General features: G+C 40.8%; 1 protein-coding gene across 8 annotated transcripts in view; it reads left to right on the forward strand.

Moving 5' to 3' along the window:
* The first annotated feature begins 944 nt into the window (after window positions 1-944).
* The window catches only part of MAP3K4 (mitogen-activated protein kinase kinase kinase 4), a 72,709-nt gene continuing 56,149 nt past the window's right edge, over window positions 945-17,504 (forward strand). For 6 of the 8 annotated variants that reach the window (XR_010471441.1, XM_065057568.1, XM_065057566.1 and 3 more), the window contains exon 1: window positions 4,351-5,056. Coding sequence is in view for 6 of the 8 variants with exons in the window: in XM_065057568.1 (XP_064913640.1) it covers window positions 4,992-5,056 (65 nt within the window). In the remaining 2 variants the exon portion in view is untranslated. Of the gene's footprint in view, window positions 1,077-4,350; window positions 5,057-17,504 lie in introns of those variants that run through there. The other 2 variants (XM_065057571.1, XM_065057565.1) reach the window with 2 other exon arrangements.

Below are 17,504 nucleotides of genomic sequence, written 5' to 3' on the forward strand. Positions count from 1 at the left end.
ATGCTCTGGCTCTACAGACATGGTTTCAGAGGATGAGCCCAAATACTTCAGTGGAGCTTCTTTGAACATGAAAATATTATATTGAACATAAAGGCAAACAAGTGCTGCAATGATCTTGGTCTTTATAAGTGTCCCACAGCTGGTCACCAAGGATGTCTGTTACACAGCTGGGGAAAGACTTATAGTGTGATTTAGCCACCTTCAAGCAAGCTTAATCTGTGTTGATAATCAAGTTCAAGTAGCACTAAATTCAGTGCAGCTTATTTTCACTGGTCCAAAGTCAGTTCTTGGGAAGACACAAGCTACTGTAGCCAGACTGTTACAATACATGCGCTGCCTCAGAAACATTTTCAGTCTCTTTATATGTAAGGAGAATCATCACTACGTCCAGTGTCCAGGTACCTTTGAGAACCAGCCAGTGATTTTAGCTATGCCCAGATTTACAGACGCTAAGCCCAAAGGCCAGCTTTACACAGTACAAGCATACTGCTTTAAGCACAACTGAGGTTCACACTTCTCTTATGTGGGTCATGCCGTTTTAATGATGCCAAAGGCAGTGTTACATACAGTTGCTTTTTAGGACAGGAAGTACCAAAAAAAAAATAAAACAAAACCCAGTTGAAGTGTCAAGACAATAATGCCAGGAATGTTTCTGACCTCATGCTACTCTTGCTAACAAAATACTCCTTTAATAGTGATGAGTTAATGATATCAAGCCGTGTGTGATCTGACATGCAGCATGTGAGATGACAGTGTTCAGACAGAAATACTCTACCTCCATCAAGCTAGCTGGCTCCTATTACAGCACGGGTGTTAAACCACGCTGCTGAACAAGCTTTGGCAGCCAGCACGCCAGCTTCTGAAGTGAATGAATCACAGTGGTAACGGATGGTTGAACACGGGTATATACAGCGTGGCTCCTTAATTTCTTTCAGAGGTTCACACTTCAAATCAGTTGCAGCGAAGCTCAAATCACACGACACTGAAAACTGAGTTCCGTTTCAATAAAATAACCCCCAGCCTGATCTTCTGTGAAAGCAACAAAACTGTAGATGGAAGAATCTACATATTTCCAGGTAGAAATGCATCTTGGTATTCTATTTTTATTATGGAGTAGCTACATAAGAAAGAAATGGTGTCAGATTGTCTTGTAGATATTAACTGCAGGTGTTTTTCATGTTTTATTCTTCATTGCATGCAGAAGAGCATTTCTAATCTGTGACCAAGAACAAAATCAAAATTCTCTCTTCAGCACACCTAAGCAGATCTAGACTAACTATACCTAACAGGCTGCTTTCTAATGTCCACTGTTGAAAGGGGGATTATGTCCAAATTAACTTTGCTTCCACTTTTAAACAGCTTTTAGTGGAATTAAATAATTTATTGGAAGGAAAAACTTAATCTACAAAGCTGTTTTCATCAAGAACTGTCTGATTACTACATTTCATTAACTGTTGTTAATGCTGTGCTTTTGTCTGCATAACATTCATAAACCGAAATAAAAGTTTGGCCTTGTGACAGGTATTGGGAGAAAAAAAATTGAAAGAGATTCTTGTAATGTATTTAATTACCTACATAGACCAAATCTTTCTTTTTCTTCATTAGCATTTTTTGTGTATAGAAAAAGAGATGTAGAACTCACAAATGACAAAAGCACGGCTGCACTTACAATCCTCTCTGATAGTTGTGATAACATGAGGAAGAAGGAATAATAGAATCTATGCATCAGGAATATATGGAAATTTAAGTGGTAGTTGCAGTAGAAATTTTAAAAAGTTATTTGAAAGACCTATATTTGTTATAAGGATGCTATTGTAATCTCTTCATTTTTTATTGCAAGTTCTAGGACCGCTGGTGTAATAAAAGGCATGCTGCTGGAATAAAAAGCAATTCCTAAGCAATAGCAGTATCTGCTAAAATTATAAACCCACGTGGTTGCTGGAAAAAAAAAAAAAAAAAGAAAAAAAGAAAAAAAAATTAATCCTAAAACTTCAGAAAATAGAAATTAAACTGAAAGAAGTTTGTCTATTTTGACAGTTGCCTGGTTTTGGTTTTCTTTTTTTAAACCTAGAATTTTGGGAACATGATTTTGTCACATCAGGCAATGAAAACGACTAACATTACTAATATTCTTAATCAATTTTCTGACAGATTAAGACATCATTTATTGTGACATCTGTTTTAATTTTGTGCCTTCTTCTGTTCCAGTAGTGGAACCAGAGTTAACAACTTCATTTATCAATTTCCATGCACTTGGGCAATGTTGGTATGTTCAGACCCACAAACTCGCAGTCAGGGAGTCTTTGAGATAAAAAGACATTACCCAAAGAAGACAAAAATAATTAAAATAATTTTGTGCATATCAATTTTTGTAAGACCTCTGTAACTTCTTTAAATTTTGTCTTTGCTAAATATTATCTCTATAAAGACTGTGACAGTCTTACGTTGTCTGCTGTTTACTGTACTATCAGCTCCATATAGTATCTCTTCTTTCCTTCCAATCCCTCTTTAGGCTGTTCACAAACCTCTCACAATTTTCTCCTTGATGCCAGGAGCTATATTGCTTATTATGGCCTATTGCAGACAAAGAATTGCCATTGTAGCAAACTTACAGCCTTGATTTGCTTGGCCAGTTATCTGTAGTTTTAGCATATTCTCTATGGTACGCCACAAGAATGTGTTGCAACCCAGGGTGCTGGGTTGCCCTACAGGGAAAGAGCCATGCAAGGAATTCTGTTCTGGACCTCCTTGTTTGGGAGGCTGCAGTGAAGCCAAATCTGCAGTGAACCCAAATTTGCTTCAGCATATCATCTTAATATTTACAGAAAGTAAAGCAGTGGGCAGTCCCCAGTTCCACCTTTTGCTCAGGGCCCTTGGGGTGTCTGTACATCTATATAATCATGCCGTCACTTCTGTGGCAAAAGGCAATATCAGATCTTTTTTTCCTAGTTAATGAGAACTCTGTGCCTCTACCATATCACTACGCTGACTGTTTTGATAGAAGAAACAATGAAGCTGAAAATTTTTGCCATGATTGCTAAAGACTTTGCTGCCCTGCAAATAGCTGAAGAGATGGTGTCAGATGATGACCTGTAACATAGCTGAAAAGAATGCTAAAAGCCATTGCTATGCAATTATTTCATCAATGACATTGGACCTTTGATATTTGCAACCATACTAAAAAGGTACATACTGTGAAAAGAGCAGCTTTACTTTAGATTTAGAGAATTTATGCTTTTATGGAGATGACAAGTAATTTATTAGGTTAGCACTTCAGAATTTCTCGTATTGACTTTCTTCATCGATGGTTTCTAACTTTTGTTCACAGTGACAGATTAGTAAGAAAGTATTGTGTATATCTGTCTTTAGAACTGCTTTTTGGGTTTGAGCTCAAGTATTTGACCAAAAATCATTAACATGTTAAATACTGTTGTTTTTTTTTTTTTTCCATTTTATGAGGTAATCTTAAGTAATAATTCTTCACATAAACACCAAATGTATTGATGTTTAAATGTCATGACTATCAGGGTCATGATGATTCAGGTGTTTTTCTTGACCTGTAGAAAACATGAAACTGGCCTCCTGCAAAATGTAATTCATCTGGTCCCACATTTTAATGCACGTACTTATTAAGATGACAAACATATAGTAGAAGTATCTTCTGCATTCTAGCTTTTAAATAATATCTTATTTCAAAGGGCTTGTTAAAATCAATTTGTAGAAACTTCTTAAACTTGGGTAGCTACATGGACAACTTTATATCATGAACAGCGACATTACAACTCGACCTCAGTGTGAGGCTAGAAATTTGTGTTAATTTCTTGGACAGTTAAGTTAATGAAGGAACTGTGCATAAAGCAGAATCCAGCACTGATTCCAGTACTCTTCAGAAATAACATATACTGTTTGTATACCCATTACTGATGCCAGGGTTTGCTGCTGTGCTGCCAGCCCTATAAAACAAAAGATGAGGCTCTCTCTCTCACCAAATGCAACAATTAAATAACTCATGGCACTTTTCTGCCTTGGAAGGGCGTTAACATGGGTATCCCAGCCAAACTATGGTTCAGGAAATCACATTTTTCCTCCCTGTGGTTCCAAATGGACAACGTGGCTCCGCGTCTCTGTTTGAGGCTGATAACCAGTGCTGCTGGAGGCTTTAGAAAGACCATGTTTATAAAATGAAACAAGTTAGTTCGTAAGCAACAAAATAAATGATGCCCTTTTTTTTTTGTTCTCTTTTCTGCAAAGCTATGCACACCCCAGTCATTCTGCCATGTAGCCCCTCAAGGGACCTCGAGGGCCTTCCATGCCTTTGAGCTCTCTGGAGAAGGCTGCGGCAGCTCCAGCCCCAGCGCGGTGCCCATCTCGCAGTCAGGCTGCGAGGAGCAACTACCTGCTGGGGTAAAAACCCCTCGGTAATCGGATTTTTCTTCAACCCCTGGCTGCTAAAGTTGTGGAAAGTTGCAGCTTCTGGGACCCCCGGCACCCCTGAGTGGCAGCCGCCAGCGGCCGCCAGCTGCTGCCCGGGGCGGGGAGGGAGCCAGGCGCCAGCTGGCGGGGCGGCAGCTCCCGCCGCGCTCCAGCACCGCCCGGCGCCGGACCGAACGCGGCTCCTCCCGCAGCACCGCGGGCAGATCCCCTCGCGTTCCCGGGAGGGAAGCGCCGCAGTTCCCCAGCGCGCCCGGTCCCCACCGCCAGCCAGGCGGGCGCAGCGGGAGGGGGGAGCCGTCGCCCGGCCCCTACCGAGCGAGCGCCTCTGGCTCGGCGGGTCCCTCCTCGCGCGCCGTAGCGATGCTCCCGGCTTCGCTGCCCGGGGAGGCTGTTCCCAAGATGGCGGCCGCGCGGGCGGCTCTGCGCGGCCGGGTGTCTGCAGCTGGGTAGAGATCCCCCCCCCTTCCCCTCCTCCTCCCCGCTGCACCCCCGGCTCCGCAGCGGGCCGGGCTGGGCCGCGCACTGCGATCCGCCGCCATGCCGCCCTCGGTGCATGCATGAGAGACGTCGCCGTGCTGGTCTCTGTCGCCGCCGCCATGGAGGAGCCGCCGCCGCCGGAGAGGTCAGTACCCAGCGCTGCAAACAGGGAGCTGCGTGCAGAGAGCGGCGCGGGGCGACCGCTGCCAGCCGACCAGTGCTGTGCAGCCGAGCTGGGGGAGCGAGTGCCGGCCGCCCCTGCTGCACCGCCCGGGGCCGCCGGGGCACGGCGTGGGGAGCGCGGTGGTGCCAGGGGTGCCTGCCTAACCCTCCCGGCCCCTGCCCCTTGGCCGTGCAAAAGCTCCGGCTGCTGCTGCTACTTCCGCGCTTTTATGAAGCGCCCCCGAGTGCGAAAGTGCTTCGATAATAAATCTCTAGTGGCTGCGGTGGGTAAGGCGATGTTTTGTGGGCGCCTCGCAATGAAAGACAGATCGTTTCCTTCCCCCCTGGTTGAGCAGCCGGAGCAAACGGGGCGGTGTTCAGGGGCACTGGCAGGGCCGGCTCTCGGGGAAAGCTTTTGCCGGCCCTGGGGCCAGAGTGCGTGGTTACGAGGGGTGCGGGGAGCGGGGGAGCAGCAGTTAAAGCCCCCGGCAGCGCTGACAAAATGTGACCTATGCTCGTGGACTTGTGAACCGCAGCGATAAAAACACCGCCTTCTAGGAGGGTGTCCCGTGTTTACAGCAGCCGGGATTACGACCGGGTAGTTGGGTGCGCACCGATAAAACAACAGGCTCTTGGAGTGTCATTCCTGGCAACGTTGCAATCGGTATTTGTCAGAAGATACAGTTTAAAAAACCAAAATATCTTCCACAAAGAGGACTGGCGCTATAGCGCCTCAAGCTTTTTGCAACTGCTGTTACCTCCTGAATGTGCTGACCTGCAGATTGGCTTTTTGCAAGTCTCCATCTGTGCCCTGCTGAGAGATGGGGATGCAAATTACTTCATGGTTTAGTGTTTCCAACTGGCTGTAGAAGTGTTGCATAAGTCCAAGTTATTAATTCCCTGGCAATTATTTCTCCTTTTAAAATAACATCCTGTTGATGCACTTTACTTCTCACTAGGAGACATTCAGGAAACGTTTTTTTAAGACGCTTGTGTGATCAATTAGTACTGTCAGGCAGTAGTCTGGCACGTTGTATTCCAGGTGTGCTGTGCAAAAAACCTTGATGGTGTCGTGTTCCTGAAATCACTCTTGGAGATTGCAAGCTACTGTTTCATACTTATGTAATAAAAGGGAAGTGGTGATGCACTCCAGTTTGGATCAGGACTGCGGAGTTGAACAACGTCTCGTTTGAGATTTCATCAATGTATTTTAATGATTTGTTTTTGTTACGTCATGAGAATGCCAAAACCAGATGGTATATCACAGTTAATTAGATTTAACATAAATATTATGAAATACAAATGCTAGTAGGGCAGCTGAATAAATAAGCTTTCCAGTTCCTTTTTACAGTATCTTCAAAGAGTAATAGTGCAGGTTAAGCAGAAATTGACTTGAAATATGGTTTGTACAACAGCATGACCCTAGACTTAGGCTGTCCTCATGTAGGAGAGTAATCTGCTGTGCCTGGATGGAAAACACCCAGGCATTTCCTGTCTAGGGCCATTTCTGACCTCTGCTGGATTCTGCGTATTAAAAGACAGTTTATATGAGTCGGATGTGGGTGTGGATAGTGTGGTGGCAACTTTACCCAGCAAATGAAAATTGAATTAGTTATTTCAGAGTGAGCTGGTGGGTGGGAAGGAGATGTCGCAAAACAATTAGGTAGCCCTAATTTGTGTCGGGTAATGCATGTACTCCACTGTGATTCACTTCTGTGTGTACATTGTGTATCAACTTCACATCTGATTTAGAACAGAACTGCTTCTCTGGCTTTACATAGTACTTGCTTTTTCCGAAAAGTGATACAAGGGCAAAGTGTCTGAAGCTTTTTCAACATGATTAAAGCTGATTTAAATTCTGGATTTATTAGGTGTTTAGTCTTGCCGCTGTGAGGTCAGAATCTTGTTGAAATCAGTAGGACTGTGCAGGCTTGAGAATTTGAAATCCATTTCAAGGCAGAGAGTTTTTAATGCTGTTTGGAGAATATGAATGTGTTCTTATTGATAAAGAGTTCTGGGTAGCGGTGAAGTGCAGTGGTATAATGCATTCTTTTTGAGTTAAATTCAATTACGCTAGAGAAGTACTTGGTCATTCTCATCAGCAGTATACCTACATTAGTTTTAAAAAGACAGTTTATTGATTTATTGTGAGACTGCCTTATGTGTTGGAAAAATGTATTTGTGTAAGGATTCTATGTCTTGTCAGAATATAAACACAAGGGTACATTTTGTAAATCTAAGGCAAGCATACAATATATTCATGGCCTTTTTTGATTTATGCAATCCTTAGTCCAAAGCATTTGATTGAGAATCCCTCTCCAAAAGCAAACTGTTTTTCCCACATCCTCCTTTCTTTCTTGAAACATAAACTTTGGGGTCGGAAGAGAGGGGAGGCAGCTCTAAACTGAAAAATTCTCTGGGAACCTCTGAGCAGATGTTGATTTTGAGATAGGTTTGCACTTGGACATTGGACAGCCTACAGTGTTTATGGATAAATGAAAAGATAGTACTAAAAAGTCTTGGAAAGAATTCACATTTAAGTATCAATCCTTGAAAAAAAGCATCGGGAAGTCTTCAAGATGAGATGTTTCCACTTAGAGAATTTAGAATGCTAATTAAAATGGGTACATATTTGGTGCTTCTTTGTTATGGCCTAATGGCTTTAAATTTTCCAACCCCAGTTTTAGGCTTTCCCAAGACTTTTCTGGCACAAAATCCACTATAGAGAAAAATGACTCCTTAAGTTGGGGTGCCAATTTTGGTGGCACTGCAAAGGCATAAAGAGCCATAGGGCTACTCTGACTTGTGCCTTGGTTGCCTGTAGTCCTCCTTTCTCCTGGCATGCATCCAGTGCAAAGGGTGAAGGAAGGAGCAAGGCTCTGAATAAAGCGGGATGGAACTGTGAATAATGTGGAGGCTTCCTCTGTGCCTGGGAATTTTTCAGTGGTCTGTCTTTCAGATTGGTTGGCTCTGTGATGCCAGTGAAGTGGGCTGTCAGTCTGCAGCATCTGTTTGGGGAAAGCCTGAGGTCACGTCCCAAGTTGTGCTCAAACTATTTTTCTGTTTGCCAGTCTATCTGTATAACTGATAGTGTATCAGCAGTGGAAGACTTTAAAATTATTTTATTAACTTAGCATCTTAAATTATCTGAAAAATTATCTGAGTGTATAGAGTTTACCATCCTTTTTTTCCCCCATGCATTTAAATGAGGTAAGATGTAATCTCTGTTCTTCATGTATTGCATTTTCTTGTTTACATCTGCAAGATTGGGATGAATGATTGCTTCACCTACATGCAAACACACATGAAGTGCTAGCTGAGATGTCTTTGGCATTTGTAGCAGCAAGGATTAGTCTGCCTTGTGTGGCTGCTTGAGTTGTTTTTATATCTGTTAATTAGTGCTGTCTGTGTCAAGGTTGGTTTTACTATTATGTAAGCTGGTGATATTGGCCCTTGTGGAATTCAAATGCAAACTGTGCTGTGATGAAAAACAGATCTACTGAATTTAAAGGAAAGGATAAAAGGGATATGCAGTAATTTTTATTTTAGGGAACGAACTGGGATTTTTAGAGGCTTATAAAGATTTGGCTTCCATGACAACCACATTTCTTAAATTATATACAAACCATTCTTTTAAACTGCATCTAAAATAGATTTAGAAGACATTTTTAATAGTATCCACTGCTAGTCAAGTATTATAGCATGTTTACCTCTGTCAGCACAGAAGGATACAGGTATCTCAGTTCTTATTTCTTCAGCTGTGTGATTGGATTTGCTGTTGTATATGGGGCTATTACTTTCCCTAAGTTTTCCTCTGCTCTCAAGTGATAACTGCATTGATGCTATATTTGGCCTGAAAACTATTAGCTAAATAATTTTTCAGTCTTAAAAAATAACTTAGAAACTTGTTCATTTAAAGAGCTGATAATTATCCTGTGCTCATCCTTGGCTGATCGCCAACATAGAGCCAAACCAGGGTGTTTGCTCTTAACTCTTGAGTTTGAGTGCTGCTCAAATGTTCACTCATGTCTAGTCCAAGAACCTGGGATGTGACATCATGTCATGAACCTTGATCAGGTTTATTCTGGATCCAGACAAGATGGGATATAACTTTATTGCCCTGATGAATATCTCCTGCTCTCAAGGAGTGGAAAGAGGAAATTCATTCTGATCCTTCTGTGTCCTGCTAATGTTTAATGGTATTGACTGTTCTGTGTTGCTTTCTAATGTGATATACAAGTATGATTTATTCTGCCCTTGGCTTACATGTGCTGCTGGTTTACTTGCTGATAGCTTCTCTCAGAGCACTATTTGTAAAAGTTTTTACTATTTTAGCTATGAAACATCCATTCACTAAGTGATAAGAAGGTCACAGTTCACTACGCCTCTGTGACTCCTCGGCTGTCCTGTAGAACTCCCCTTGGGCATGTCCAGTGAGCATTTGGCCTGCTCCAAGTAGTGCAGAGACTGCAGCTCCATTGCATTGCCTGGCTTTTCCAAAGGTTGCAGACTCGTAGTCCAGCATCCAGTGCTTAGGCACCAGCTTCCACTAAAAACATACTGAACTTCTAATGCTTCACCTTCAGAGTTCTTGTAGACTTTGACTTTATCTAAAAGACGAACTGAAACTCTGGGATCAACCCCAATTGTTAGCTTTTTCTTGTCTAGGAATGGAATTTTCTGCCAGAACAGTAAAGTTTGTGCATGGGAGAGTGGAGGAAGAATGGCTGTAACAGATATTGTTATATTTTGTGCTAGGTCTGTGTCTTTCCCAATTTATCACTGTTATATATGATATAGTTGAGCCTAGCAGCTTAACGCTTTTGGTCATAGTATCTCTTTTCCTAGTAGTGTGTAACTTTTCCGGATGTGGCTTGAATTTTCCTGAAAATCCATCCAGATTTGTTAGTATAGATTTTTCTTTAGTTCTTAATTAAATATACTTTATTTTTTGAGTGTGTAGCTTGGGTACTTTGAGACATTGGGATTTGGTTTGTGCAGGTGCGAGAACTCAACTGCAGCACTTACCCTTCGGATTTATACTGTGCTATATAATGCCGAACTGTCTTTAGCGCTGAAAACATATTTCAGGGCTTCTCATTAAAAAAAATATATAAATATAAATATATATATGTATAGCTATTATTGGAAATGTCAGTTATTTTTTTTTTTTTTCCCCCAAAGATGAGTTAGGGTATAGTTAAGTTGAAAAAGTAGCACTAAGGATGAAGCATGGTGACTGAAACCAATTGTTCTGAGGCATCGACGAGAAGAGAGCTGGATACTAGCTGAGCTGGGCGAAGCTCTCTTAGCTCCTGCTTCTGTTTGCAGCCTTACCTGGTCGGCTTAAATGTGGATGTGGAAACCTCATAGACCCATCAACATTTACACACTTTTTACACATTATAGAGCAATGTCAGAATTAAATAGGTCTGTTGTTCTTTCTTATTGAAATAACATATGGCATGGTTTTAATCAAATAATCTATTTGTAAATAGGGAAAAAAGCTTAGAGATGAATGTACATGTATATTCTGTAAATGCTGTTATGTCATAATCCAAATTTGCATGAAAACTTAAAATCATCCAAGATGGGATTCCAGAGCACTGGAACAGGCTGCCCAGGGGGGTTGTGGAGTCTCCTTCTCTGGAGACATTCAAAACCCACCTGGACATGTTCCTGTGCGACCTCACCTAGGCGTTCCTGCTCCAGCAGGGGGACTGGACTAGATGATCTTTTGAGGTCCCTTCCAATCCCAAACATACTGTGATACTGTGATGGGAAAAAATAGCTAACCTGTTTCCAAATTTACTAGTAAAAAAGAACAGGAAGTTCTGATAATTATTTTTTCTGAGATGAAAACATGAAAAACTGCCAAAATTGTTAAAAGAGCTTCATTTAATTAATTTTTTTGTACTTATTTCTAGTTGGTGTAACTTGCAGAAGAAAAATTACTTCCTTAGATCATATAAATAGGTCTCAGTAGCTCTTATCTCTGCTTGCAATAGAAAAATACGATGAATACTAATCTGCATTTTGCTTAATTTATTTTTAACTAATTGTTTGACAATTTCTGTCTTTTTGAAGTTTACCATATTTTTGTACTGAGTCAAAAGGTGCTTCAGGAGTTCTCTGCTGGTTCAATAGCCTTTGGTACATCTTTTTGGTGACTCTTTGTCTGTCTGTCATAAAGATAATAATCAAGCACCCAGAAGCTTCTGTCCATGAATACAAGAGAATTTTGGGAAAAGTGGCAAAGTATTAGTGATTTACAAAACTGACTGTGGTAGTTCCGAGATATTGAGCAGCAGAAGATTTTGTTTTAATTTCTTTCTTAAAATAAATGTTGCTAGTCAGTGTAGCAGAGCTGTAAGGGACTTTATAATGGGGGGAACTGGCTACAGTCAGGCATGTGCTTGAGGCCTACTGTAGAAATTAAGTGTGTTCACACTCGCTGGGTCCTGTTGTAATTAAAAACCTTAAATGAGAGTTACAGAGGGGAAAAGGCGTTATTGGGAATCAGTTAAAGATTAATGGTTTAGCTCCCAGCTTTACATTAGTGTTTTCCCCAGTGAGGTTTTCTTCTTCCTTGTAGGTTTCTGCAGAAATAGTGGTTGTTCCATCACAGTGAAATCTGCTACAAACCATTGCTGATCTTGCAGCAGAAATACTTGCTTTGTATTTCTCTCAGGCCTCAACTGGTGTGGGATTTACTGCACTCGGTGCTAAACTGTGAGCAGGGCTGTTGTAGCGTAAACCCAGGGTTATCAAGCAGGTGGCAAGATGTGGGTCAGGACTTCATCGCAGCATTGGGTGTTTGCATTGATGCAGCCATGCTACGAGTTAGCCTTCAAACATAAACAAGCTGTAGACAGTGAGTGAAGCATGGCTATTACAGGGCTACTATTACATCCTGACTATTAACTAATGAAGTTTTAATGTTTCCGTAGTTACTTCTGTGTTGAAGAGCCCTTGTTTGTAGATTATTTTATAAATGAGCTACTGGATTTACATAATTGAATCAGTGCTTGGTAGCGATACAGGTGTTACCTAAAGCATCTTCCTGCCCAAGTGTTTTGCTTTTATCATTGCTGGAAATAAGTAATTGCCTAAGTTTTGCAGTTGACCCAGACTAAAAATTGCTAGTCTCATCTCCTGACATCCTTTCTTCTCCCCCTCAACTTGGAATATCTGCCATATGAAACTTGCTAGCATAACATTAAGTACATTTGGTTGTCTAATTAAAATTGAAGTGGTTTAAGTTGGAAAATCTTGCTAACAAAGACATTCCAGCTAAGCTGGATTGTTTTGGCAGCACCAGTGAACAACCAGAGTTGGTGTTTTCAGTTATACCTGTGCATCTTGGGGGCTGGTCGCTTGTGGCAAAGTGTCAATGCAAAGCAGAAAAGACAGTAACCTTATAAATTGCTCCAGCTGCTGGCGGAATAGAGTGACTGAGGGTGTGATTTCACATGACACACAATGTGTTGGAGCAGCAGGTTGGTTTCTTCCCCTTGGTCTCTGCCCAAGAGGAAGCCAGGCTCCCCCACTGCATTCTTTCTGGATCTAGCAGTCATGTGTCTGTGGAGTTTTCACTTCAGTTTATTGATCTGATGGGTAACTGATGAGCCCCAAAAATAACATGTTTTTTTCCCCATCAAATTGGTGACTGAGTTCACATGATTGTTGGCTTCCATGCAGGGCGAGCAGGGATGTGCCGACTGAGAGACAAAAGGTGCACTGGAACAGGTTCTCCTTTTTGTGTCAACTTATTGTGATAATAGTCTTGGTAATTTCTGAGGCTCTTTACTTCATCCTTGTAGAAAATTGTGTTAATAAGCTTAATCACATTTTGTACTTAAGTTTAAAAGTTTTTCGGTATCACATCGTGGTTTTTGTGCTCTTGCAAGCTTTTCTGCTGTAAGCTGTTCTAATGAAAACTTAGATCCTGTAAAATCTGCATCTGCAGACTTACTTGCTGAAGGATGCCATTGCTTTTTTTCCGGTTAGTGTCAGCAGTAAACGGTAAAATTACTCTCTCAGTAGTACGTGAATTTTTCCTCGCTGCCCAAGTGCTGCCTTTTTTTCCCCAGCACACTGGTTCTTCATTCCTGCACTACAGAGACAACTGATCACATATCCCGCCTTCCCCTGATACCTCTGGGAGGAAAAATGTAGCTATATACATCTGATGTTGAATTTGAATATTTCTTAAAACTGAAACTATTGTGCTGGTACTGTTTCTTCTTTAAAACCTTATTTTGAAATATTTAGTGAATACAGAAGAGCCCTAGATTTCTGCCTTGGGATGTTGTTTTAAGATGACAACATGACAAAATGTTTTTTTGTTTCCTCAGATTACTTCAAGGCATTATCTGTAGCACCTCTATCTCCTTCAGACTTTCTTCTGATTTTAAGATAAGGTGGTTGTTTGGGTTTTTTTTTTCCTCATTAGTTTTAGCCTTGACATTGATGTGCCTTACATAATATCTGCTTTAATGGTTTGAGAGAAATCAATGAGAGGCTGAATGTGACCCTCATAAATATTTATGTCTTAGCTTTCAGAAGAGATGTGAAATGGATGCATTTAACTAGATAAGATGGGTCACCTCCTGTAGAAAGGAAGAATAGAGCAGGTGTAAGGGTGATCACAGGGACAGAGAGATAGAGGTGTGCTTGAAGAACTGGTCCTGAGAAATGAAAGGAGTTAGTTGTCTTGTTTTTGCTTACCAACTGAAGGAGGAGTTGCAAGGGCAACAAATGCTTTTGGAGAACAATGTTTTTATTTTGTGTTTCCTCTCTGCCTTTTTTTTATACAGCCTCATGCCAGAAGAGATGATAGTTTGATTTTCCCCTTTTGCACTATGAGATTGCTGTTAGGTGTTTTTTCTGCCAGGCTTTATTGTCAAGTTAAGTTATCCAGATGCCTCTTTTCTAGAGTAAAATAGTATCTACAAGATCCTTGTAATCTGGAAACTTGGAACACCAAAGCTCTTGTTCCTGCTCTCCCATCCAGCTCAAAGTTGCTTTCAGTGATTTTTGTTCTACTGATGGGATGGTTCTGTGTGCTCTTGTTCTCTATAAAATTTGTGAGGGCAGCAGGTAGCAGATATTCCTTCCAATTCCTTACTCAAAAACATGGGCCTACATCTGCCAAGCAGTGATACATTCCAAAAGTAAAAAAGCTTTTTTTCTCGGGAGGAAGTTGATCCAGACCTTAACAGAGATGTGGTCCTTTTTACGAGTCTAATTGTGTTCATCCTTCATAATTTGAAGATTTTTCTATTCCGTTAAGTTTTTTACACTAGAAGAACTTTAAGAAGGACTGTATCTGCAGTTTATCTTTGTGGTAGTGATTCTTGTTCAGAAAAACCCTCAAACCTTGTTGTTTCCCTATAGCTTAGCCAAATTCTCTTGAACATAGCAAATTAAAAAGTCAGATTTAATTATATTGTTAAAAATCTTATCAAATTCATTACTAAATTTGTAACAGTAAGTCCTATTAATATGTTGGCAGCAATCACAAGATATTGGTGACTAAGATTTAACATTGAATGCTCAGAAATACTGAGCTCAGGCAGACAAGATTCAAATGTGAGCACAAGGTCAGATATGGTCATTACTGTAAGTCAGTATTAGGTTTAAATGTGAACTTTTTTTTTACAGTCTCTGGAGGTATATTCACAACAGGAATACGTGACATGTACATCATTTCAATGTCCATGCTAGTCACAGAATTTTTGTATCTTGCTAACCAGGCTAGTTTTTTCACCCTGTAAGCACTGTACCAGATTTACACAGGATGTATTTAACAAAAAATAGACTTTTATTTTTACAAACTCTGAGCAAATTCCTGCTGCTCTGTAATATAAAATAATGAAAAAAAACAGATTTTTTTTTTTTTTCTTGCTTTTTACTGAAGGCTTCCTCGGAATTGCACTAAGTGTTTTTTCAAGGTTTTTCATTACTGTTTATTTTGCTGCTGTTAGAGCAGTTTGTAATAACTGTTTTGAACGCAATAGCTGCAAGAACTTACTTTTAGTGTTCACAAATATAGAAGACCTTTAAAAGAAGACCATGTGCAAAATTAGATTTATAGTCCTTTCTGCTTTGAGCTCAGGAACTTTTCAGGAAGTCCATTTATTTAAGCTAATAGCATCCTTCAGAACAGGGAATTTTTTAAAGGTGATTAAAAAAATAGGAGCGTGTGATGCTTTCATAATGTTGGAACATAACACTAAGAGATTACACTGAATAGCAGTCCTGTACTTCAGCAGAACGTCAGTTCATTTAATCTTAACTTACTTCCCTGATTAGGTTGTCTAATTCTCAGTCTTAGTTTCCCAGAGTGCTCCTGGCTGATTAATGAAGCTCTTTCCTTTTACTGTTGGTCCAGGAGTACTGAAACATTCTCTTGTGCTACGCAGATAAAATGAAACCCCATACTGCCCCATAGAAGTCAGAGCTGCTGATTCCAGAGTTGTTTTGTGTGCAGTGTTCAGCAGCTCTCACTGCATACCCTTTGGTTTTTCAGCTTGAACAGATGCAGAGATGGTTACCTAAAAATCCTGTTTGCTCTTTGCATCATCAGCAGTTGTGGGATGATGACAATTTGCAATTATGTTCTTGTAAGGATATTGTTTATCTTTGATCTGGAGTACTGTGTCCAGTTCTGGGCTCCCCAGTTTAAGAAGGACAACAAAATACTGGAGCGAGCCCAGTGGAGAGCTACAAAGATCATCAGGGATCTGGTGCATCTTTCTTAGGAGGAGAGACTGAGTGAGATATGAGGAAAATATGAGGAGAAACTTTCTACTTTGAGAGTGACAGACACTGGAACAGGCTGCCCAGAGAGGTTGTGGAGTCTCCTTCTCTGGAGACATTCAAGACCTGCCTGGACACATTCCTGTGTGATCTGCTCTAGGTGAACCTGCTTTAGCAGGCAATTCGGACTAGATGATCTCCAGAGGTCCCTTACAACCCCAACCATTCTGGGGTTCTGGGACTGCAACCACATTTAGGGAGAGCTACCTTAGCTTTAAAAAGATTTGATTTGCAATGTTTAGTGCCTGTGTGTATTCTCCTGCCTTAGCTAATAGGCAATGCACATTACTAAGAACAGCTTTGTCTTCCTACATACTTAAATTACCAAGCTGAATCCCTGTTAAGGAGTATACATTTGAGAAATAGACGCTTTGTTTTTTAAACAAAGACAATGAGTGTCAAGAACTAGCACTTGGTAATTTGGCGGTGGACCTTGTGCAGATCTTGCAGTTCTGTGTATGGAAACAGGTGGTGCTGAGACAGAGCCGTACTGACACGTGCAGGCGCAATGCCTGTGAGGCTGCAAGCAGCAGCAGCCTTGGAGCGTGCAGCTTGGGAGCTGTTGTGGTGCGTGATTATCCTGGCTACAGCGTTGTAATTGCCTCAGTTGAGGTTATCACTGTGTGCTTGTAGTGCAGTCAGTTGACCTCTACTGCTCTGATTCTCAGGAAGCTTTTAAGCTGCGTGTGGGATGATAAGTGGTGGCTGAACCTCAATTATGTAGGTGCCTAATACCTTCAAACTCCTGCTTATGAGGATCAAGGGTAGCTGGTATAAAGGGAAGATTAAAAAGAAAAGTTTCCCCCTGTGTAGCTGTCACAGCTTTTAGCATGACCTCTTATTATTGGTTGTTACAAACTTTGAAAGTTTGAGTAATGCTTCAGTAAAGTGCAGAAAGCTTATACTGGTTAAAAATCGTACTCTTCAGTGTGACTTGAGCCTACATAATTTCAACATGTTCGCATGTGATCTTCAGTGTTTTTTACATTTGTTCATTTATTTTTAAAGATAAATGACTGTATTTTTCCAAAGGCTCATGGCATTTATCAACAGCAATGGTTATCAGACTTTTTGCTCCTTCTCCTGCTGCTTCAAAATTTATACCTCAGTTTTCCCCCTCTCTTATTTTTGTTTGAAGACCTTTGAGAATCTGGAAGATTTATCTCAGTTTTCAGGATTGAGGTGGAATTGTAAAGACATTGCCAATGCTTTGACTTAGTTAAAAAAAAAAAAAAAAAGAGAGAGAGAAAAAAATATCCCATTGTCATCTACCGATGCAAATTGAAGAAATACTGTATTTTGTCTTTTCAGGTTCTTGTTGAAATGCACCCCAGTGTAACATCCAGTAGTTACTTGTTGGAAGGATTCTTGATTATTGAATCAAGACAAGCTCTTGACATTTCAGAGCTGTCAAGGTGTTTTGTTTGTAGGTTTTTTTGTATGTGTGTGTTTGTGTTTTGTGTTGGTTGGTTGGGTTTTTTTAACCATACTGCTCTTGCAGCTTTCCCAACGTTCCTGATTTATGCATTCAAGATACAGCCTTTTCTATATTCTTAAAGTGATGAGAAGCATTTTGCTCATTAAAATTGAGGCTAGGAGCAACCCGT

This window comes from Columba livia, chromosome 3, assembly GCF_036013475.1.
Source record: "Columba livia isolate bColLiv1 breed racing homer chromosome 3, bColLiv1.pat.W.v2, whole genome shotgun sequence".
In the NCBI taxonomy this organism is placed as follows: domain Eukaryota; kingdom Metazoa; phylum Chordata; class Aves; order Columbiformes; family Columbidae; genus Columba; species Columba livia.